Source organism: Polypterus senegalus, chromosome 7 (assembly GCF_016835505.1).
Source record: "Polypterus senegalus isolate Bchr_013 chromosome 7, ASM1683550v1, whole genome shotgun sequence".
In the NCBI taxonomy this organism is placed as follows: Eukaryota; Metazoa; Chordata; class Cladistia; order Polypteriformes; family Polypteridae; genus Polypterus; species Polypterus senegalus.
This window is the reverse complement of record NC_053160.1, coordinates 184,228,541-184,253,820: the sequence shown is the minus strand read 5'-3', so window position 1 is coordinate 184,253,820 and position 25,280 is coordinate 184,228,541. Positions and strand designations below refer to the sequence as shown.

Here is a 25,280-nt window from a genome sequence, read left to right as displayed (position 1 = left end):
TATATATATAAAAAATACTAGGGGGTTCGCCCCTTGCTCGTTTTGCTCACCAACCCCACTTTTCAGCCACTTTGCATTTCTGCCACTCATGTTTTGAACAGGGGGCATAACACACCTCAAGTAGATGAGGTCGCTCCTTTGTAACCCCCTCTTAAACAGTGACACAATGGGAAACAAATGCAGTTTTTTTGTTTACCTCCTCTTTGCTCAATTAGCTGCTGGCTTGTTGCTGCTGTGCTGTGTGATCTGCATCTCGTGCAGCACTTCGAACATTTAAAAGCCTGTACAGCAGCCGTCGTACTCTTTGTCTTTTATTTCCGGCACCGTGCGTGGTTAAATCTCTTGGCACAAAGTCCCGTCTCGCAGAACGTGAGTTCTTGATATTTTTTAATATAGAATTTTAAAATGGAATAAGAATCTGAAAATCTAACAACACCACATTAAAGTTTGATAAATTCTGAAAATAATGATACCAAACATATACAGTGCATCCGGAAAGTATTCACAGCGCATCACTTTTTCCACATTTTGTTATGTTACAGCCTTATTCCAAAATGGATTAAGTTCATTTTTTTCCTCAGAATTCTACACACAACACCCCATAATTACAACGTGAAAAAAGTTTACTTGAGATTTTTACAAATTTATTAAAAATAAAAAAACTGAGAAAGCACACGTAGAGTACATAAGTATTCACAGCCTTTGCCATGAAGCTCCAAATTAAGCTCAGGTCCATCCTGTTTCCCCTGATCATCCTTGAGATGTTTCTGCAGCTTCATTGGAGTCCACCTGTGGTCAATTCAGTTGACTGGACATGATTTGAAAGGCACACACCTGTCTATAGAAGGTCCCACAGTTGACAGTTCATGTCAGAGCACAAACCAAGCATGAAGTCAAAGGAATTGTCTGTAGACCTCCGAGACAGGATTGTCTCGAGGCACAAATCTGGGGAAGGTTACAGAAAAATTTCTGCTGCTTTGAAGGTCCCAATGAGTACAGTGGCCTCCATCATCCGTAAGTGGAAGAAGTTCAAAACCACCAGGACTCTTCCTAGAGCTGACCGGCCATCTAAACTGAGCAATCGGGGGAGAAGGGCTTTAGTCAGGGAGGTGACCAAGAACCCGATGGTCACTCTGTCACAGCTCCATAGGTTCTCTGTGGAGAGAGGAGAACCTTCCAGAAGGACAACCATCTCTGCAGCAATCCACCAATCAGGCCTGTATGTTAGAGTGGCCAGACAGAAGCCACTCGTTAGTAAAAGGCACTTGGCAGCGCGCCTGGAGTTTGCCAAAAGGCACCTAAAGGACTCTCAGACCATGAGAAACAAAATTCTCTGGTCTGATGAGACAAAGATTGAACTCTTTGGTGTGAATGCCAGGCGTCACGTTTGGAGGAAACCAGGCACCACTCATCACCAGGCCAGTACCATCCCTACAGTGAAGCATGGTGGTGGCAGCATCATGCTGTGGGTGGCATGAACTGGGAGAATAGTCAGGATAAAGAGAAAGATGACTGCAGCAATGTACAGAGACATCCTGGATGAAAACCTGCTCCAGAGCGCTCTTGACCTCAGACTGGGGCGACGGTTCATCTTTCAGCAGGACAACGACCCTAAGCACACAGTCAAGATATCAAAGGAGTGGCTTCAGGACAACTCTGGGAATGTCCTTGAGTGGCCCAGCCAGAGCAGAGCCAGACTTGAATCCGATTGAACATCTCTGGAGAGATCATAAAATGGCTGTGCACCGACGCTTCTCATCCAACCTGATGGAGCTTGAGAGGTGCTGCAAAAAGGAATGGGCGAAACTGGCCAAGGATAGGTGTGCCAAGCTTGTGGCATCATATTCAAAAAGACTTGAGGCTGGAATTGCTGCCAAAGGTGCATCGACAAAGTATTGAGCAAAGGCTGTGAATACTTATGTACATGGGATTTCTCAGATTTTTTATTTTTAATAAATTTGTAAAAACCTCAAGTAAACATTTTTCATGTTGTCATTATGGGGTGTTGTGTGTAGAATTCTAAAGAAAAAAAATAATTTAATCCATTTTGGAATAAGGCTGTGACATAACAAAATGTGGAAAAAGTGATGCGCTGTGAATACTTTCCGGATGCACTGTATATGTAGGTTTTAAAATAAGCCCGATTTAAAGCGTGACAAAAAATGTGACATAAAAACGTCACCATTGCACTTTTAGGCTTTGGATTATATATATATATATATATATATATATATATATATATATATATATATATATATATATATATATATATATATATATAGAGAGAGAGAGAGAGAGAGAGAGAGAGAGAAGATAATTACAAGAACACCTGAGCCGTTAGGCTGGGTTTATACGTCACACAACGCGATGCATGCTGCTACTGACACTCCTGCTACGCCAGCATTTTACTGTTTATACTTGCGCGCATACTTTATGTAAATCTGGCAGATTTACCACAGCAGGTGGAAGTGCGAGATGTCATCACTTTGAGAACAGATTTGGCTTCGCTGTGTTGTGAATTGCCCGGAACATCCATTAAATTCTGATGACACCTTACTGCAATATCTCTGAAAAGGATGTTTAACGGTTAAATACATCAGCCCAGGGATGCGCCCATTCCAGCAAGCATTGGGCACGAGGCAGAAACAATCCCTAGATGGGGCATCAGGTCATCACGGTGGAAAGTTTGACCGGAAGAAAATACAAATGGCCCCTCAAACACAGCCCATGAACAGCCTAAAATATTAGGTTAACTGAAACAGAATTTTTATGTTTATTTCCTCCATCATAATTTACTTTGGTACAAACATTTTTTTTTTTACGTTGATTGAGATCTGAAACCAAATATATCAAGCTACAACACTAAATGAATAATCTTAAGTTACTTGAAAGAGAAAATGTACGTTGAATGAACAACATCAATGTTATACTTTTTTCAGTGTACACGTTGTCTCTGGAAACTGAACCGTATCAGGCGGGACCCCAGCCACCCTGCATCGTCACTTTTCATCCTCCTCCCATCTAGGAAGTGACTAAAGTCCATTGGGAAGGTTCAGGAACAGTTTCTACCCAACTGCAATCAGACTCATGAACAATCGGTAACCTTGTGTCACCTCCACTGCTACCTGCACATACACTTCTGCCACTGTCTCTGTTTATTCCTAAGATTCTGGTTTTATTTATTTACTTATTTATATTCATTTATTTGTTGTGTGTTTTTTGTCTATGTTCACTGTCTGCGGGGGCACATGCAAGCAAGCATTTCACTGTACATGGTACTTGTACACATGACAATAAAGAATTGAATTGAATTTAGTTTTGTTAAGTTTTGACTTGATTGTATGGAATGTTATATGCTTTTAATAAATTTAAAAAAAAAGAACAAAAAAAGACACACACACACACACACACACTAGGGACAATTTAATATTGTCAGTCCACCTAATCTGCAGGTCTTTAGACTGTGGGAGGAAACACACAGAAGACATGGGGAAAACATGCAAACTCCAAGCAGAGAAGATCTGGAACATGAACCCCAGCCTCCTTGTTTTATGACTATGTAACACAAATAACCCATATTACCATGCTGTCCAAGTCTTTTTTGCTTCTCATTTTATATCTACTGTATACAGTGCCAGTCCTGGGTTATTTTGCGCCATAGGCCAAGCTTATTAGTGTGCCAACCGACTGTTCAGTAGCTAACGCGTGCGGCTGGGCCCTCCCTTATGATCTATGCCCTAGGTGAATGAGGGCACAGTATATACACACAGACCCCAACACAGGCACTGTACATATTTTAAAACTCTTGAAATTTGTTCAACATGACTGTGACACGTTATCACTTTTTAGTTATCACCTTAATCGATTTGCTTTTTTTTTTGTTCTAATATGGACAGTCATGCCTCCTTTCTATCGGCGGTCTATGGGTTTTACAGTTTTATATATTTCTTTATTTTTTTCTTTGCACGTTTGTTGGCTTCGACTTAACATGCAGTCCTGAGCTAACTTCTGCGCTATTTAGCCCCTCATCCCCATAACCAGTACCAGAATACACGCGGTTTTAAAGAACCGTGGGGATGGAAAGGCGATTCACAAATTAAAAATCACTAAAGCTTGTCATCCTTTCCAAAATTGTGGGTTTACTTTAGGACTGTACTGACAAAGGCAAGAAACCCCAATCTCTTATGTAAAAGCATACACTCGAGAACAATCCCTGCCATTTCATTCCAAGTTAAATATCTGTCAGTCGTAAAAATCCCAACAGGTGCGGCACAGCTCCACAAGATACGACTGAATTGCGTTCTTATTTTCTAAGTCCTGTCCTGTCTTCTGCTGTCCTGTACTGCACCTGCCTAAACCACCGCCCGGGACAGGTAGCAGCATCAGTCGTCTGCGTGTCCAGCCGCCCCTCTCACGCGGATCGAACTAACTACAGCTGTGACAAGCAAGCATGCAGCCAGTTGTGCGCCATGTGGCTACCCTCAGATCTGGCAACAACGAGGGCATCCAGGGTAATGATGACAAGACCCTCGATAAGGGGTCTTCTTTTGGAGTGATTTAACCCCCCGAGCACTGCATGATCACCCTTGCTTACCTTACCGTTCTTATCCACGCACGCGAGGGCGTGTGGCAATAGTTCAACTTACTTGTGAAAAGAAATGTTTTTGTCTTTGTGGTATCTGTTTTTACATCCGTAAGCAGAGCACGACTGCACCATCGTTCCTTAAGCCTCCGCGCCACCTCCAGTGAGAAATAAATCAGGGAAAGAAAGAAGAAACTGTCCATCCATCGATTAGACTTGGCTTAATTACGATTCTCCTCTGACAAGTCGAGGCTCCAGTCACCAAAATGGCTGCCGCGGCTTCGCTTCAGCGCACGTGACGAAAACTAAGGTCTACTATTGGATAAAGAGTCGGAAGGGGGTGGAGTGTTTCCTGTGAAAAATCTAGCATCACTGACTCGTGTCGTGACGCACTTGGTATGACAGGCACGGCTCGGATGGTATCCGACAAAATTTGACACTGAAGAGTAAAAAAAGTAAGTAATGTGCTATTTGATAATTAGAAATTTAAAATCTTCTTGTCGTAATTATATATATTGTTTTACTTATAAGTAAAAAAAAAATGTAGTGTGTTATTGGAATGAGCATCCATTCATTTTCTGGAATGGACTGGAGCAGTCTAACCTGGTACCAACCATCCATTATAACTTTTAATATCACTGAAATTCAACAGATAATATTATACTAGACCTGGGATTCTCCTGTGGCTGCAGGGTTTTGTTCCAAACAGTTACAGAGTCGTTTTTTTCCATTAATTGATGTCATAGTTAAATTAGCTGTCTGTTTTATTTTTGCATTCACAAAAGTGCATTAGCATTAAAGTCACATGTCAAATTTTTTTTTAATTGTATTTCTGGCATGGCTTTAGATAGTTGCCTCGGTTTTCTTTTTAATTTACTTTTTTTTCTGTAGGGCAGGAGGACCGCAGTGGCTGCAGGTTTTCATTCTAACCCTTTTCTTAATTAGTGATCTGGTTTTGCTGCTAATTAACTTCTTTTGAATTAGTTTTAATTGACTTGGTTTGTAAGAAATGTTTCCCTGAATTTCTTCATCGTTTCTCTGAATTGTTTCATTTCTTTCCTTACATGGCACCCAAACAGAAATGAGATGTGAAGTGAGTGAGCCAACAGAAGACCAGCTAAGTCAGGGCCTCAAACTCCAACCAATTTCACTCCAACCAGTTCCTTAATTAGGCACCGGGTCTTGTTGTTAGTTAAACTCGTTCTTTGGCTTGTTGCTGCTCTCATTGTGCAATAGCCGACATTTCCGAAATTGTGGATTTTCTCTTTCCCAAGAGCAGTTCAGCATTCCTGAGACCTTCACCTTTCTTTATTTTCAGATATTGTATGATGGTCACAGTTTGCTGGTCCTGTTTTGGTTCATTTTGTATCTCATTATTGTGTGGCTACTAATTAAAGAAAAAGAAACAATTAAGGGGTCTGAGTCTTCAAGAGCAAGTCAAATAAAATGAATTCAAAAGAAGTTTAATTAGCAGCAAAAACAGGTCACTCATTAAGAAAAGGGTGAGAATGAAAACCTGCAGCCACTGCGGCCCTCCAGCGCTGGAGTTGGGCACCCCTGCTGTAGAGTTTGCCCTCTTAATTGTGTCTGATTACTGACCATTAAAGACAGGCATTGTAGACACCAGGGCCTGTGTGCTTATGGCATACATTACCAGAAATGTCAAAATAATGAATAAAAAAAAAATCTCTAAAAAACTTACCATCACCAATTTGTAGTTTCTGGGTATAAAAAAAAATAAAACACAAAAATTGGATAGTAATGCTTTGCTTAATTAATGTAGGAAGTCAGTGAAAAGAAGACACTGGTTGGGATGAAGACTCGTAGTCACAGGGGTCCTCCAGGACTGAGCTAGACAGCCAATATATAACTAACTATAGGACTAAACCAGTGGTTCCCAAAATGGGTCCTGAGGACCCCCCTGCTGCGGCTGCAGGTTTTTGTTCTAACCAACTTGTGTTTTTAATTGGACTCCTAGTCTAATCATATGAAATGGTATTTCCCAGTTTCTGTGTTTTGGGGTCCATGTAAAAATGACAAAGCAAAGTTTGATACATTTTTCATAAAATGTACTGCAGTTGGGTGGCACGGTGGCACAGTGGTAGCACTGCTGCCTCACAGTAAGGAGACCTGAGTTTGCTTCGCATGTCCTCCCTGCGTGGAGTTTGCATGTTCTCCTCGTGTCTGTGTGGGTTTCCTCCCACAGTCCAAAGACATGCAGGTTAGGTGCATTGGCGGTCCTAAATTGTCCCTAGTGTGTACTTGATGTGTGGGTGTGTGCCCTGCGATGGGCTGGCGCCATGCCCGGGGTTTGTTCCTGCCTTGTGCCCTGTGTTGGCTGGGATTGGCTCCAGCAGACCCTGTGTTAGGATATAGCAGGTTGGACAATGACTGACAGACTGTACTGCAGTTATATGTGTATGTGTATGTGTATGTGTGTTGTGTGTTTTAATAACATTTTTATTCTGATTTTTTGTTCTGGTTATTGAATCCATTTTTTGCTAATTTGTGGGTCTGATGCTGAAGTGATTGCAGCCTTTCATCTTTCAGTGTTGTTTGCCCGGGTGTCTGCTCTGCTTGTATTTAATTGTCATTTTTTTTAGCATACAGTGAACAGAGTAAACGACACAGAAAAAAGGCAAAATTAATAGGAAAACAATTGTTAAAAATTAAACATTTAAAGCTATAGCAAACCAAATCTAAAAGTAAAAATCATACTCCTGTGCTTTTATAAATGGAGAATAAGAGAAGAGAAAAAAGGGCAGCTAATTAAGTGAGATGTGAAACTTGTTGGAATAAAAACCTGCAGTCACAGTGGGTCTCCACTCACAATGCCGTCTTAACAGCATCATGCCCCCAATGTAAAATAGTGCACTAGGGGCCATGTTTTGATAGGAAAACAGAAATATACATAGACATCAGAAATCTCGTGGGCCCCCCTAACTCCTAGGGTCCCCAGCCAGTGCCCATATGTTAAGACGGTACTGGAGCCTCCAGGAGCGGAGCCACTGGACTAGACTGTAGGATCATTAAAATCAACTTACAATGCCATCTATTCATTCACTGTTATTCCGAATAGGAGAAGTACATGCAAAACGCCAGTGACGATCCCGACAGCATCAATTGCCTTAAAAAATTGGATTACGTTGTTTCAATAAAGGGTAGAGATGGGAAATGATACCGAAGCGTCAAAGCTTGTGACGGTCAAACTGAAGCGTGGTGAGTCGAAGCTTGTGTCAAACACCGCTGTCACGTGATCCGTGATGCTTGAAGCTTCGAACGTCATCAGTTCTTCACAGCGCGCTTTATTGGTTTGAAGGCGTTTCGTCGGTTTGACCGCTTTGACGCTAAATTAACAGGTAGCCTCGATAAAATGCATCATTCTCATTAATAATAATAATACATTTTATTTATATAGCGCCTTTCCTATGCTCAAGGCACTTACAGAATATAAGAAAGAACGGCAGGGTATACCGTATATAGCATTGTACAAACCAAATAAATAAATAAGATTAAGACAGTAAATTCAGAGAAAAGCCTAACAGACAACATAATTGATGGTCTCGCACACACACACAGGTTACATGAGCATCTTGACAGAGATTTAAACTGAGAGAAGGGTAATAAAGTCAAGTAGAGCTTAAAGCCTTCCTGAACAGATGAGTTTTGAGTTGTTTTTAAAAAGAATTTATGGAGTCAGCTGATCTGATTAATTTCGGTAGGTCATTCCAGAGTCTAGGCGCCATACAGCTGAAGGCCCTGCTGTCACCCATGGAGTGTAGATTAGTGTGGGGCACAACAAGATTACCAGAATCGGAGGATCTGAGTGGGCAGGCAGGCACATAGTGATGGAGAAGATCACTGATGTAGTTTGGTGCGAGGTTATTTAAGGCTTTGTAGGTTATTAGTAGGATTTTTATATTCGATTCTGTAAGACACAGGGAGCCAGTGAAGACGGAGCAGGATGGGTGTGATGTGCTTGCTCGCTGCTGCTGGTTCGAGTCAGGACTCTTGCAGCCGAGTTTTGAATAAACCGGAGCTGAGATATAAGATTAGATGGGACACCTGCCAGCAGCGAGTTACAATAATCGATGCGGGATGTGATAAAAGCAGGGACAAGTGTCTCAGCGTTAGAAAAGGAGAGGAAAGAGCGAACACGTGATATGTGACGGAGGTGAAAGTAAGAAAGTTAGTTCATTCAACAATGTTGGGCTGTGAGGAGAGAGAGAGATTTGGAGAACTTTGGTGACAGATGGCGACTAACGGCGGAAAAAACGGCGTTTAAAAGTTAAATAATATAAATCGATAAGGACCTTAGCAGAATAAAATGAACACAGACCACTTGTAAAGCTGCAGCAAAAAATATCTCTGGTATGTCTTTAGTCCAGTGTTTCGGATTGAAACTTGTTTTTTTTTAAACTCTAAATCCTAATTCTGCTTGAAATTAACCTTCAGACATTTTAGCCATCATACTCAAACTAAAGGTCTATTTGTTCCTAAATTGAATCTGGAATGTGTCTTGTGTTTGCACATTCTTTCATTATACTACTATTCTCTTTATTAAGAGATGACACAGAACACTGGTTCAGTGCCAAAGTCTCTTCTAAGAAATATATTCTTTAGTTAATGTCAAATGATTGCGTATTCATTAAATAGTATAAATGGACACGGACCGTAGCAGAATAAAATTAACACAGACTTTTCTGACCTTTTACTGGTGACCAGAGGTGGGATGTAACGAATTACAAATACTTCGTTATTGTATTTAAGTAGAATTTTGAGGTATCTGTACTTTACTTGAGTATTTATTTTTCAGACTTTTTATTTTTACGCCTTACATTTTAACACAGATATATGTACTTTTTACTCCTTACAGTTTAACAAGCCCTTTACTTTAGTTTTAATGCATTTGTGGGGAATTAAGTACACTGAAAAAAGTATAACCTCCATTCAACTTAAAATAATTAAGGTAATGATTCACACTTAATATTTTCAATCTGAACCAATATATTTATTTTTATCTTATTGAACCCACAATTTTTAAGTTGAGGCAAATCATTTAAAGTAGAGTGATTGGGGGCAATTCACTTGTTTTATACTGAAATAAATCTATTTTTTAAGTTGTTACAATTTAAAATGGTTTATTGGTCGTAACCTGTTTTTATGCTATTAGAAATATTATGAACATAAGACATTCCAATGCTGTACCATCCATCCATCCATTATCCAACCCGCTATATCCTGACTACAGGGTCACAGGGGTCTGCTGGAGCCAATCCCAGCCAACACAGGGCGCAAGGCAGGAAGCAAACCCCGGGCAGGGCGACAGCCCACCGCAAGTCGCACACACACACACTAAAACAAGTGAATTGCACCCAATCGCTCTACTCTAAATGATTTGCCTCAACTTAAATATTGTGGGTTCAATAAGATAAAAAGAAGTATATTGGTTCAGATTGAAAATATTAAGTGTGAATCATTACCTTAATTATTTTAAGTTAATTGGAGGTTATACTTTTTTCAGTGTATTTTTCATCATTTCACGTTCCCAGCATAAAGACCGATTTCAATCTTAATGAATGGGCCAGGTGGTAGCGCTGCTGCCTCGCAGTTAGGAGACCCGGGTTCGCTTCCCGGGTCCTCCCTGCGTGGAGTTTGCATGTTCTCCCGTGTCTGCGTGGGTTTCCTCCGGCGCTCGGTTTCCTCCCACAATCCAAAGACATGCAGGTTAGGTGGATTGGCGATTCTAAATTGGCCCTAGTGTGTGCTTGGTGTGTTTGTGTGTGTCCTGCGGTGGGTTGGCACCCTGCCCAGGATTGGTTCCTGCCTTGTGCCCTGTGTTGGCTGGGATTGGCTCCAGCAGACCCCCGTGACCCTGTATTCGGATTCAGCGGGTTGGAAAATGGATGAATGGGCCAGTGGTATATAGGAAAGACAATCCCGATAAAGTATCAATCAGCGCGAATCACGCATGACGGACGTAACAAAAAAGAAGAACGGAGCGGGGACTCGACTGTGAAAACAAGGCGGGCATGTGTCCATCGAAAGCGATTCCCATTCCCAGCAATTATGCAAGTTGTCTCTGAAGCTCAACACTCCATTACCTGCCTCGGCTTTCTGTGAGAGGCTTTTTAGCATTGCAGGACTGATTTTTACACCCAAAAGGACACGCTTTGATTCAAAGAACTTTGAGAACCAGCTGCTGCTGAAGTTGAATAAAAGATTTTGGTAGTTTTGTAAAAATAAAGGAATTTCTGATAAAATTGGCATGCTGATCTTGAAAAGTGAGCACTGGAGCAATGTGAATGTTCATTATCAGTATACTGTTTTTGTTGGTAATTTTAAGTTACATTCATCCAATATCCAAATCCGCTATATCCTAACTTCAGGGTCACGGGGATGTGCTGGAGCCAATCCCAGGGCGCACACTAGGGACAATTTAGAATGGACAAGGCACCCAGATCAAACTCCACACAGGGAGGATCCGGGAAGCAAACCCGGGTCACCTAACTGCGCGGCAACAGCGTTACCCACTGCGCCACCTCGAAGTTACAGTGGAGTTGATATTTTTCCAGCTGAATTAATATACTGTGAGTTTTCAGTCAGCATTGAATAGCAACTGCTTGTAAAATCGTTATTGAGGCTACTTTTATATTTTGAGTATTTCATAGCCTGTTCTTTTTTTTACTTTAAGTAAAAAAGTTGAATGAGTACTTGCACTTTTATCAGAGTCTTTTTTTATGCAAGTATCTGTACTTTTACTTAAGTAATGTACTTGTGTACTTTTGCCACCTCTGCTGGTGATATGAGACTGAAATAGCGAGTGCTGCTTCCCTTGCGCTCTTGAGAGCTTGCCTTGACCACAGTTAACCACCAGATGTCGCTGTTCACACCGTGAAGGCTGAGGCGTCGAAGTTTCAAATCTTGTTCGGCACAAATAGAAAGAAAGCCTCGAAGCTTCACGGGGATTCATTTCGCCATCACTAGTAAAGGGTTAATAGATGAAATAATTAACGGTTATTCTAAGGCAAGTGCTTCCCAGACTTGGTCCTGGGGACCCCCTGTGGCTGCAGGTTTTTGCTCCAATCCCGGTCATAATAGGTGGCAACACCTGATAGCACTGATCTCATTTAATTAGCTGATCTTTATTCCCCTCTTATTCTACATTCAGAAAAGTACAGCAGCATGATTTTTACATTTATAAGACATTTAGAAATATTTCTATTTTTGTTAAAGATTTAAATGCTTAACACTCTTCTGTTGATTTTTATTCTATCTTTTCTTTTTCTAATTCTATTGTATCTTATTAATGACAGTTAAAAATGAGCAGAGCAGACAACCAGGTAAACAACACTAAATAATCAAAAGGCTGCAAGTACTTTAGCATCAGACCCACTAATCAGTAAATAATGGATTAATTAAACAATTAGAACACCTGGAAAAATAGAATGAAAATCAAGATGAAAATTCTGTTAAAAAGAAAAAGACAAATCATTATTCCCATTTAACTGCTTAGTACATTATATATATATATATATATATATATATATATATATATATATATATATATATATATATGAAGGATGGCGTCACCCCAAGCCGCCAGGTGGAGCCCTCTTTGCAGCGTGGAGGTCCCCAGAAGACCAGCAGGGCATCATGGACATTGGAGTTTTTATGCAAAGCCCTGCTGGATGCCGTGGGGGCCACAGGAGGGAGCTGCAGGGAGGACCGAGGGCTTCTTCGTGCCCTGTGACCCGGAGGTTCGTCACAGGAAGAGCGGCGGACTTCTGGATTGAAGAAAAGGACTATTTACCCTGACCCGGAAGGAATAAGGACATGTGGACTGTTGGGCAGAAACACTTCCGGGTCAGGAGATATAAAAGGATTGTGGGAGCTCCCAGACAATGAGCTGAGCTGGGTGGAAGGGTGGCAACGCGTCTGGGAGCTGGAGGATTGGTTTATTGTATTTGAGATTTATGTATTGTGGTAGAGAGTGTGCTTTGTGCACTGTGGAAGAGAAATAAAGTCAACATTTGGACTTTTACCTGGTGTTTGGAGTCGTGGACAGGGGTTCAAGGGAGTGAGAGCGCCCCCTATCGTTCACTATATATATATATATATATATATATATATATATATATATATATATATATATATATATATATATATATTTGCCAAAGTTAGTTGTCTAATTTCTATATTGTGCCCAAAACACAGAACTTTGGAAATAACACGTCACTTAATTAGCCCAGGAGTCCAATTAAAAACAGAAGCTGGTTGGGACAAAAACCTTCAGCCACAAGGGAACCCCAGGACTAAGTTTGGGAAGCTCAGCGCTAAAGTAAAGGAGAAATGGAAATCACAAATTGGGTCTGAGGGATCTTTTTTTTTTTAACTTGTCTGTTTTTATTTCTCTGAGCTGACCCACGACCTGAGTGTGCATACGTAAGTTACTGGTGGCTACACATTGGGGCCAATGGACTCTAGCAGCTGGGAGACGGATTTCAGGAGGACAATCCTGCTACCGCCAAACATGTGAGGATATTGAATGGTTTAATGAGTAGGAGGGCAAAGTTATCAACACCTCGTTCTTCAAATCTAAACTCCATTTTGCATTTATTGGATACTAGCCGTCCACTGGGCCTCCACCGGCGTAGTAGTGAAAAAGGAAAAACTTTAAAAACCAATAAACAAAGCGGCATCGCTAGATAGATAGATAGATACTTTATTAATCCCAAGGGGAAATTCCCATACTCCAGCTGCAGCATACTGATAAAGAACAATATTAAATTAAAGAGTGATGACAATGCAGGTATAACAGACAATAACTTTGTATAATGTTAGCGTTTACCCCCCCGGTGGAATTGAAGAGTCTCATAGTGTGGGGTCTCCTCAGTCTGTCAGTGGAGCAGGATGGTGACAGCAGTCTGTCACTGAAGGTACTCCTCTGTCTGGAGATGATCCTGTTCAGTGGATGCAGTGGATTCTCCATGATTGACAGGAGTCTGCTCATCGCCCGTCGCTCTGCCACGGATGTCAGACTGTCCAGCTCTGTGCCTACAATAGAGCCTGCCTTCCTTGCCAGTTTGTCCAGGCGTGAGGTGCCCTTTATGCTGCCTCCCCAACACACCACCGCATAGAAGAGGGCGCCACAACCGTCTGATAGAACATCTGCAGCATCTTATTGCAGATGTTGAAGGACGCCAGCCTTCTAAGGAAGTATAGTCGGCTCTGTCCTCTCTTGCACAGAACATCAGTGTTGGCAGTCCAGTCCAGTTTATCATCCAGTTGCACTCCCAGGTATTTATAGGTCTGTACCCTCTGCACAGTCACCTCTGATGATCACGGGGTCCATGAGGGGCCTGGTCCTCCTAAAGTCCACCACCAGCTCCTTGCTGGTGTCCAGGTGTAGGTGGTTTGAGTCGCACCATTTAATAAAGTCCTTGATTAGGTTCCTATACTCCTCCTCCTGCCCACTCCTGATGCAGCCCACCATAGCAGTGTCGTCAGCTGTCCCTAGCTAAGCAGAGGTAACACAAAGAGGCAGAGCGACTCAAACACAGGCTGGCGTGAGAGTGAAGAGGACCCCTCCTGGCTCCCCACTCCTAATATCATGCTTCCCCCTCCCCTCGGCACAATCTCGGTCTTGGATTAGCATGAATAAATCGCTTCTGCAAGCGAACTGTGATATGTAGCGCAAGGAGAGAAGCCACAGAATCAACCGGAATGTTCAAGCAAATTCTAGAAAAAAAAAACCGATCTAAATCCGTGAAGTAGTTCTCTCGTTCACTAGCTAAGAGGAGGTTAGGTTATACCCCAAGGCTGACGTGTGAGTGATCACTATATATAGTGATCTTTGGCAGGCTTGTCATCCCAGCCAATACCCCCAGGTCGCCAGATGGAGCCCACCCTGCAGTATGGAGGTGCCCCGAAGACCAGCAGGGAGTCATGGACTTTGTAGTTTTTATACACGACCCTGCTGGATACCACAGGGGCTGCAAGAGGGAGCTGCAGTGGGGACCGAAGATTTATTTATGCCCTATAACCCTGAAGGGCGTCGGAGGAAGAGCAACGTGCTTCCGGGGTGAAGAAAAGGACATTTTACCTGACCCGGAAGTGATACAAGATCACATGGACTGGGGATTGGGAACACTTCCAGGTCAGGGAATATAAAAGGACTATGGGAGCTCCCAGATGGCGAGCTGAGCTGGGTGGAAGGGTGGCAACGTGTCTGGGAGTCGGAGGATTGGATTATTGTTTATGAGTATTGTGGAGGAGAGGGTGCTTTGTGCACTGTAGCAATTTAATAAAGTCACTTATTGGACTTTTACCTGGGGCCTCATGTATAAACGGTGCGTACGCACAGAAATGTTGCGTAAGAACTTTTCCACGTTCAAATCGCGATGTATAAAACCTACACTTGGCGTAAAGCCACGCACTTTTCCACGGTACCTCATGCCTTGTCGTACGCAAGTTCTCCGCTCGGTTTTGCAAACTGGCGGCACCCAGCGTCAAAGCAATGGTACTGTTCTTGTGTGATTACTCATTATTTTCATGACGCGGCTTTATAAATACACAGAAACTAACCGCATATTGTTTATTAGTGTAATGCATCTGATTGTAATTAACTCGTAACAATATAATGGTCCAGGGAACAGCCATAGTATTCCAAATACCAGAACTGCTTTAGCGTTGTTACTCTCACTTCTCCTTCTTCTTCTTCTTCTTTCAGCTCCTCCCGTTAGGAGTTGCCACAGCGGATCATCATTTTCCATATTACTCTCACTGCACCACTCGGAGTATTTATATCACTGTATCTGAGTGTGAATCACAGCAGCAGCTGATCAGAAAGAGAATTATCAGTATACAGCTTCAAGGACACGCTGTCTCAGCCACTGCAAAATGTTTTAAAGCCTTTCCTGTACGGACCTCGCGGTTCAGAAACAGTTTCATCCCAAGAACTTTAAATGCACTCAATCAATTGCTCCTTGTAGAACTGTTGGTACTTATAAGTACAATCACCTCACTGTAAACTTGCACTACAGTTATAATATCTCACAACCTGAGCCACTTTATAAAGCCCGTATTTACATATGATGACGATATCATTTTTAAGGTGAAATGCAGCAAAATATGTTTATTAAATTATACAGATAAAACTTTTAACTTCATTTAAATAATCTATATTCTTCACTGGGAGTGTCGTGAAGGATAGAATAATTAAACATGTACTACGAAGATATTTCAATGTTCTTTAAACGTTTTGAAGAATCGGCGCTAAGCTTACAGATGGCTTAACGTCTATGACAGAGCTGATTGTGTGGCGATCGGTTACTTGGGGAAAGAAAAGCAAGGACTGCAGTGGCGGCTACGCCAATATATATTGAATATAAAACAGAAAGAGAAAATAACAACACAGCTAAAACACAGCGACAAATTTTGACAAAAGATAAATGCTTGTCATGAGCACGAGGCTCATGAAACTCATGTTTAATAACGTGCTTTAGCTCCTATCATCATGAAAATGACATCACGTATACATCTCAGTATTTTAGTTATTCAGAGAGCTGTAATATCATGAATGTAATGGACTCTGTGTCCAGTTGGAGGAAGAGAGCCGGTTTAAGAAGCAAGTAGTGATTCACACACATAGAGCACATAGATGATCAAATACAAAACAAAGCATTTAACGTGCTACTTTAATTACGATGTAATTTTGAGAAACTGGTTAATTAAACGATTTTAAGATGAAGTTTATAATGTTCTACTAAATGACAAAATAAACTACGTGATTAAAGTGGAAAATTCGAGATTAAAGTTGACATTTCGTGCTTTTTCCCCACCGTGTGCCTTTTTTCTCTGTACCCTAATAAGCTTTCATATGACACTCAGACAGTGGGCTACAACTCTTCTTTTCACGGCAACTTTGATATGTGACTTCTTTTTTATTTCCGGCACTGTGCGATTTTGTGAACGTGAGCTTTCAAGTTTCTCCAACACGCTATGTCACTCGATCAACTTCCTTTTGTTGATTATTCCACGGTTTATTTGAACAAATAGTATGTTTTTCCTTTGCCTCCACTTGGTATTCGCTGAAATTCTTACATTTTCCCCGTGCTTTTCCCATTGTCTTTTCACAGAAGGCTGAGCTTAAGGGCGATTTATATTGATTTGCATATTCAAATAGGCGTAATTCTAGGAGGAGTTGGGGCGTTACATAATGCGCGTGCACGAGCGTTAGTTTTCACGCTGATCGGGATTTATGTAGCGGAAGAACGTGGAAGTTGGAGTACGCACAGATTCCTGCATCTGGATTTTTCTGTGCGTAAGTACAATTCGGCTTTTGTGCTTACGCCATGTTATAGTGCGAGTTCTACGCACAGCGTCATACATGAGGCCCCAGGTGTCTGGAGTTGTGGACAGGGGTTTAAGGGAGCAATAGCGCCCCCTATCTGTCAATGTATATATATATATATATATATATATATATATATATATATATATATATATATATATATATATATATATATATATATACAGTGGTGTGAAAAACTATTTGCCCCCTTCCTGATTTCTTATTCTTTTGCATGTTTCTGATCATCAAACACATTTAACCATTAGTCAAATATAACACAAGTAAACACAAAGTGCAGTTTTTAAATGGTGGTTTTTATTATTTAGGGAGAAAAAAAAATCCAAACCTACATGGCCCTGTGTGAAAAAGTAATTGCCCCTTGTTAAAAAAATAATCTAACTGTGGTGTATCACATCTGAGTTCAATTTCGTAGCCACCCCAGGCCTGATTACTGCCACACCTGTTTCAATCAAGAAATCACTTAAATAGGAGCTGCCTGACACAGAGAAGTAGACCAAAAGCACCTCAAAAGCTAGACATCATGCCAAGATCCAAAGAAATTCAGGAACAAATGAGAACAGAAGTAATTGAGATCTATCAGTCTGGTAAAGGTTATAAAGCCATTTCTAAAGCTTTGGGACTCCAGCGAACCACAGTGACAGCCATTATCCACAAATGGCAAAAACATGGAACAGTGGTGAACCTTCCCAGGAGTGGCCGGCCGACCAAAATTACCCCAAGAGCACAGAGACGACTCATCCGAGAGGTCACAAAAGACCCCAGGACAATGTCTAAAGAACTGCAGGCCTCACTTGCCTCAATTAAGGTCAGTGTTCACGACTCCACCATAAGAAAGAGACTGGGCAAAAACGGCCTGCATGGCAGATTTCCAAGACGCAAACCACTGTTAAGCAAAAAGAACATTAGGGTCGTCTCAATTTTGCTAAGAAACATCTCAATGATTGCCAAGACTTTTGGGAAAATACCTTGTGGACTGATGAGACAAAAGTTGAACTTTTTGGAAGGCAAATGTCCCGTTACATCTGGCGTTAAAGGAACACAGCATTTCAGAAAAAGAAGATCATACCAACAGTAAAATATGGTGGTGGTAGTGTGATGGTCTGGGGTTGTTTTACTGCTTCAGGACCTGGAAGGCTTGCTGTGATAGATGGAACCATGAATTCTACTGTCTACCAAAAAATCCTGAAGGAGAATATCCGGCCATCTGTTCGTCAACTCAAGCTGAAGCGATGCTGGGTGCTGCAACAGGACAATGACCCAAAACACACCAGCAAATCCACCTCTGAATGGCTGAAGAAAAACAATCCAATTGAGATGCTATGGCATGACCTTAAAAAGGCGCTTCATGCTAGAAAACCCTCAAATAAAGCTGAATTACAACAATTCTGCAAAGATGAGTGGGCCAAAATTCCTCCAGAGCGCTGTAAAAGACTCATTGCAGGTTATCGCAAACGCTTCATTGCAGTTATTGCTGCTAAGGGTGGCCCAACCAGTTATTAGGTTCAGGGGGCAATTACTTTGTCACACAGGGCCATGTAGGTTTGGATTTTTTTCTCCTAAGTAATAAAAACCATCATTTAAAAACTGCATTTTGTGTTTACTTGTGTTATATTTGACTAATGGTTAAATGTGTTTTATGATCAGAAACATTTTGTGTGACAAACATGCAAAAGAATAAGAAATCAGGAAGGGGGCAAATAGTTTTTCACACCACTGTGTATATATATATATATATATATATATATATATATATATATATATATATATATATATATATATATATATATATATATATATGGAGAGAGACAAGCCATTCCCTGCGGCTCCACCTGCGTATTAGTAAAACAGGACAGTGAGGAGGCCCCCCCACTCCTGACGTTATGCTTCCACCACCCGCTCCCCTGTCCTTCTCAGATTACCACAAATACATCACTCCTGCAAGTGAGCTCTGATACTTCGTGTGATGAGAGAAGTTGTAAATTTTCAAGCAAATTATAGAAGAAAAAAAGCAATCTACATCCATTAGTCTCTCATGAAAAGCGGACAGACGTACGTACAGACAGACGGACAGATAGGCAGACGTTGGATTTTATACACCAGGTGTCCATAAAGGCCGTGTGTAATTTCAAATGGATGTAACTTTGTAAGTATATGTGTTTAGAATCTGTAAAAAGGATTAGAAAGAAGAAACACTTACTTTTTTTATTGTTCTTGTTAATTTTCAACATGTCCACCATCATCACTAATAGGATTCTGTAGTTCTCAGGAAAACATTTTCAAGCTGATTTTTCAGTAATACCAGCAATCACTTCAGCTTTCCTCGCTTGTAAGTCTTCTAAACATCAGGGTTGGGTTGAATAGACATTCGTTTTCGCATGACTCCCGTAAAAAGAAATCCAATGGAGTCAAATCTGGCGAATGTGGATGCCAAAAAATGGTCAACCTCTTCAAATCCATCCGTTAGGGAATTTCTCATGTAGAAACTGTCTAACGCACAAAGCAAAGTGACAAAGGAGCGCCATCTTGTTGAAACATTGTGTGCTCTATCAGTCCTAATTGTTCAAGTTTCATTAAGTAGTTCTCTCTTTCGCTAACTAAGCAGACTTAAGGTTACGCCCCGAGGCAGACGCGTGAGTGAGGAGGGCCCCGCACCCCCTCCCCACTTCAGTAGGAGTTCGGAAAGTTGAAAGTCCACCTTAAGAGAAAGATTTAGGAGTCATCGTGGACTTGACATTTTCAAGTGCCAGACAGTGTTCAGAAGCCATTAACAAGGCTCACAGAATGCCAGGTTATATAGCGCCTTGATGTGTGGAGTACGTCACAGGAGGTTATTTAATGTCAGTAAATGTTAAAGTATTACAAGCAGGAAGTAAAAATCTGAGGTTTGAATATAGTCACGAATGTGTGTCAGAGGAGCTCCTCACAGGATCGGTTGAGGGATGTGTTAACTCACCAAGACGAGAGGGGGTGCTGCCCCTAACACTGTCTCCTCCCACTGTCCCCATAGTGCTGAGGAACCACCTGGTGAAGGCATTTAGCTCCTCCCTTTTTAGTCCCACCACAATTCGATCCCAGGTGCCCCAGAAGGAGGCGTCATTTTTGGCCTGAGCAGCCCGCCAGATGGAGATCAACTACAGAACTGAAAAATTTTAGGGCCTATTTACTAATTAGATAGATAAGTAAGGTGCTATATACTAATTAGATAGAAATGAAGGGCACTATATACTAATTAGATAGATAGAAATGAAGGGCACTATATAGTGCCCTTCATTTCTATATATCTAATTAGTATAAACTAATTAGATAGGAAAGGTGCTATATACTAATTAGATAGGTGCTATATACTAATTAGATACAGTAGATAGAAGTGAAGGGCACTATATACTAATTAGATAGATAGAAATGAAGGGCACTATATACTAATTAGATAGATAGAAATGAAGGGCACTATATAGTGCCCTTCATTTCTATATATCTAATTAGTATAAACTAATTAGATAGGAAAGGTGCTATATACTAATTAGATAGGTGCTATATACTAATTAGATACAGTAGATAGAAATGAAGGGCACTATATAGTGCCCTTCATTTCTATTTATCTAATTAGTATAAACTAATTAGATAGGAAAGGTGCTATATACTAATTAGATAGGTGCTATATACTAATTAGATACAGTAGATAGAAATGAAGGGCACTATAAACTAATTAGATTGTAAAGGTGCTATATACTAATTAGATAGAAATGAAGGGCACTATATACTAATTAGATAGATAGGAAAGGTGCTATATACTAATTAGATAGATAGGTAGGAAAGGTTCTATATACTATTTAGATAGCTAGATAAGTGCTATATACTAAATAGATAGTGTGGTCCCCAGCCGGGGCTGGAGCCCGGCCAGGACGCCCAGGAGGACAAGAGGAGGGCTTGTGCCTCCTCCAGACCGTGAGGGGGCATCCGTCCTGGTTATGCTGGAGGCCTCGGGTAGAGGGCTTGGAAGCCCAGCCCTGTAGGGACCCGTGGCCACCGCCAGGCGTTGCCCCGATGCCGGTATATCCCGTGTGGTCCCCGGCCGGGACGCCCAGGAGGACCAGAGCAGGGCTTGTGCCTCCTCCAGACTGAGAGGGGGCATCCGTCCTGGTTATGCTGGAGGCCTCGGGTAGAGGGCTTGGAAGTCCAGCCCTGTAGGGACCCGTGGCCACCGCCAGGTGGCGCCCCAGTGCCTTATTATCCCGGGAGCCCGGCACTTCCGCCACACCAGGAAGTACCGGGGGAAGGACGACAGGGGACACCCGGACAGCTTCGGGGTGCGCAGCCGGCACTTCCGCCACACAGGGGTGTGTCCGCGGGAGATTGCTGGGAAGCAGCTGGAGCCCATCCGGGTTCCTATAAAAGGGGCCGCCTCCCTCCAGTCAGCAGCGGAAGTCGGGTGGAAGAAGGACGGTGCTGGAGAGAGGACTGGAGGCGGCCAGAAAGGCATTGTTTGACTGTAAGGCCTGGACTTTGGGGGATCGGGTGCTGGAGGCACTGGGGATTGGAGTGCACGGTAAATTTGTATATAGTGTAAATAAACAGTGTGTTGGGTGAACTATGTTGTCCGTCTGTCTGTGTCCGGGCCAGAGTCCACAATAGGAAAGGCACTATATACTAATTAGATAAATAGGAAAGGTGCAATATAATAGAAGTGAAGGGCACTATATACTAACTAGATAGATAGATAGATAGAGGGGATGTGGTTGTGTGGCAGGACCACTTCCTGGGCGCAATGCGAGTGGCAGGCATTTCTGCAGTGCACAGGTGAGGAATCATCCATGTCTGTAATTGATGTTGGGAGCTGCTAATCGCCACACCTGTGCCATGTCCTCATATAAAAAGGAAGCTCAAGTGTAAGGGGGGGAGAAGGAAAGAGAGCGGAGGTTGGAGGAGAAGGAAGAGGAAGAAGAAAAAGAAGGTGGCGGCGAGCGACTGAGAGCCGGATCGGGAGCGACCGACAGAGAGAGTAGGCTCACTACAGAGAAGCAGGCAGTTGGGAGGAGAGGCCAGGACGGAGTGTGTGGCCGACACTTGAGGAGGCAGCTGGAAGCGGTCACTCCAGCAGAGCGATTTCCAAGAGCTGGAGTGACCAAGAAGGTGGTTGGCTCGCTGCGGGAGTCAGGGAGGCTTGGGCGGTTGAATTCCAGCGTAAGCACCCTGGCCGTTGGGAGAGACCAAGTCTCGGTCCGGCGATGGAGTTGCAGGTAGCCAGGGGACAGAAGGTCAGCTGCCCCTGCTGGTTGGGCGACTGCCCTGTTGCAAGGCTCGTATGGGAGAAGCAGGGGAGCCACATGTTAAACGAAGAAGGCACCGAGTGTTTAAAGATGAACTGCTTCCAGCCTATTGATTTTAACCTCGGATTATTTGATTGATTTTTTTTTTTTTTCTTAACCTCCACTTATTGCACCTGTTTTTACTGATTATTAATTTTTGGATTTCTTGAAGCATTGCACTTTGGACACGGTTTTGTTTGAGTATTTTTAACAAAAGCACTGAACACCTTTTACACCATCCCTTTGCTCCGTGTGATTTGTCCTCATGTTCCAGCTCATCCGGTTACATTATCAATGGTGTCGGGTTGAAGAAACTCGAATGAGAAAAGGGGGCTAGGAGCCGGACCCTCACCGTCACACAAAGCAGGACTCTGTAACTACGTGGAGTTCACTCCGGAGTGTCAGTCAGGACATTGGTAAAGGATTCGCAGAATTCTACACAGCAAGCTCAGAAGGAAATTATTGCTAATTTACTGGATGGTATATAAAGAAGTTGACATGTATTTGAGGATGTGTGTGGCCTGCAATAAAGAAAGGAAATACTAACTTGCACAAAAAATCCACTAGATGTCACTATTACAGTATTCTCCAATTAGTCTCGCCACTAACTTATCGGCAGGATAAAAAACAAAAGCAGTAAAGGAATTTCAATAAAGAGTACCAACACACTTAAAGCATTACATTAACTTAGTAACACGAAATTATTACTGATATAAATGTTGTACATAAATAGTGGGGCAGACCTTTTTAATACGGAAATGCTAAATTGTACACTTTTTAAACAATGCTACATCTTAACTGTAACACAAAAGGGTAATGCACGATACAGAAAAGTGAACTTACTTCTCGTCCTTAAACGCACACTTTCTTATCGATTCGGTGTAATGTGGACTTTTATTACAAATTACTACATCTCTACGCAGAAGTGACTTGTACACGTGCATCTGTTTCTGTTGGTTTACATCCCATAATGCTAAGTGCTCTCGTAACATGCTGGGATGTGCACCCCACTTGGCACAGCCTCCATCATCAAAGATGGCAGTCCCAGAGCTCAGATGGGCCAATGACAGGTGGGGTAAACTGCATAGAGGTGACATGTCTTATAAACTGTGGAAAGATCGGCTCAGCGACAGACACGTTTTCATTTATGTTTCTTCTGCACACACAATACACCGCATAGCAATCACCTCAATAAACTCGCGGTCCTTTTTCCTTCTATTCTCTTTCTTCTTATTCTTCTGCCGCCTCCTCCTCCTCTCCTCTCTTCTGCCTCCCGGCTCCGGCTCCCCGAATGGTCTGAGGTGAGGTGCACCCTGATGAACTTCCTGCGGCACTTCCTGGTGTGGTGGATGTGCTGCATGGGCACACAGAAGCATTCCAAGTGCGCTCGGATTCACTTCCGGCAGGACTTCCTGGTATGGCGGAAGTGCTGCAGTCCAGGGTTCCGGGATTGTCCAGGCACCCCCTCCAGTGGCCACGGGCCCCCACAGGGTTGAGCTTCCATGCTCCAAGTCTGTGACCCCGATTTAATGTAGGGGGAAATATCGCCTCTCGCCCGGCCCTTCCGTTCTCCAGGAGTCCCGACCAGGCAAGGGTCCCAGCCGTCCACCACAATCCACAATACCCAAAGATGAATCAAACGGAACGTCAATGTAGGGTTTTTGTTGTGCCAGTGAGTCGGGAGACGTCGCACAAAAAAGAAAAATGACACAAATGGAGTCAGCGTGTCCCTTTTTTGCTACAAAATCCTGGTTTACACCCCATGGTGACTTCAGTCTTTGTTTCACGTCCTGAGCTTTGTCTCTGTATTTCATGTCTTCATGATTGTTTCCTGCCTTGCACCCCGTGTTGGCTGAGATTGGCTCCATCAGACCCCCGTGACCCTCTGTTTGGATTCAGTGGGTTGGAAAATGGATGGATGGATGGATGGATGGTTTCGACCTTTTGGCTTGTTATTTTCACTTTGTGACTTTTTAATTTCAAGACAGCACAGGCAGTACTGTGATCCCCTGCTGTATCGCGGTTCAGCTATCTCGCGCCCCCCCGCCATATCATGGAAAAATTCAATAAGTACATCCTACCTGTAGTGTACTTTGAAGCCAATTCATAACACAGCATACGGTTTTCAGCTTTCACTATGGTAGACAAAGAGTTCCACGTTACAGTATCCAGATGATTTCTTACAAGGCCCGTTATTGGCTGAAAGAGGAGACTCAACCAATCAGAGTGGTATTTTCATTCTCTTGGGCTCTGATTGGCTGCTGCTAACATGGTGTAATCTCGCAAAGAACAGCAAGCATGGGTCCCTGACGCATCTCCGTTCTCTGCGTATCGCTTACCTTCCTTGTGGTCCGATTGTTGTGAGCAAACGTTTTGTGAACTTTTCGTTTTGTTTTAAGTCCGACGATGGTTCCCAAGTGTCTATCACCAACTATAGATGGATAGAGATATATACCATCCAACGTCTGTCTGTCTGTCTGTCCGCTAGAACTACTTAATAGATTTAGATTGGGTTATTTTTTTCTATAATTTGATTGAACATTCTGTTTGATTTTGTGACTGCTCTCATCGTTGTAAGTATTATAGTTCGGTTGTGGTACCAATTTATTTGCACAAATCCGAGAGAGAGGCTGGGGTCCTCCTCACTCACAAGCCAGCCTCAGTTTGAGTCGCTGTACCTCTCGCCACGTGTTAGAGCGCACCTCACCTCCGCTTAGCTAGTGATGCCTGTTTGTTCAGCAGACATTATCATCTACAGATTGTTAAGGAGTCACGTTTGACGTTTTTGAGATTGAGATCAGAGCTCCATATGTTTTTAGATGGTAGCTGCTGATTGCCAGAGATATCACGGCCACGTTCTCTTCTCCCCACGTGGGAGACACTCTCCGGTCAGAGCTGAACACAATCGGATACAGTGGCACCGTTTGACGATGGAGCATACCTACCTTTCGTTTGGCCAGAATTACATTTTTTTTTTAATTTGATTTGTAATGTTTGCAGGGGATAGCCAGTATGT

General features: G+C 42.5%; 1 protein-coding gene across 1 annotated transcript in view; it reads right to left on the bottom strand.

Moving 5' to 3' along the window:
• Nucleotides 1-4,860, bottom strand: part of thap1 (THAP domain containing, apoptosis associated protein 1) — a 28,815-nt gene extending 23,955 nt beyond the window's left edge. Inside the window, exon 1 of the mRNA XM_039759700.1 lies at nt 4,647-4,860. Within this exon, the coding sequence (XP_039615634.1) occupies nt 4,647-4,717 (71 nt within the window). The 5' untranslated portion in view covers nt 4,718-4,860. The remainder of the gene's footprint in view (nt 1-4,646) is intronic.
• Between the last annotated feature and the right edge of the window lie 20,420 nt (nt 4,861-25,280).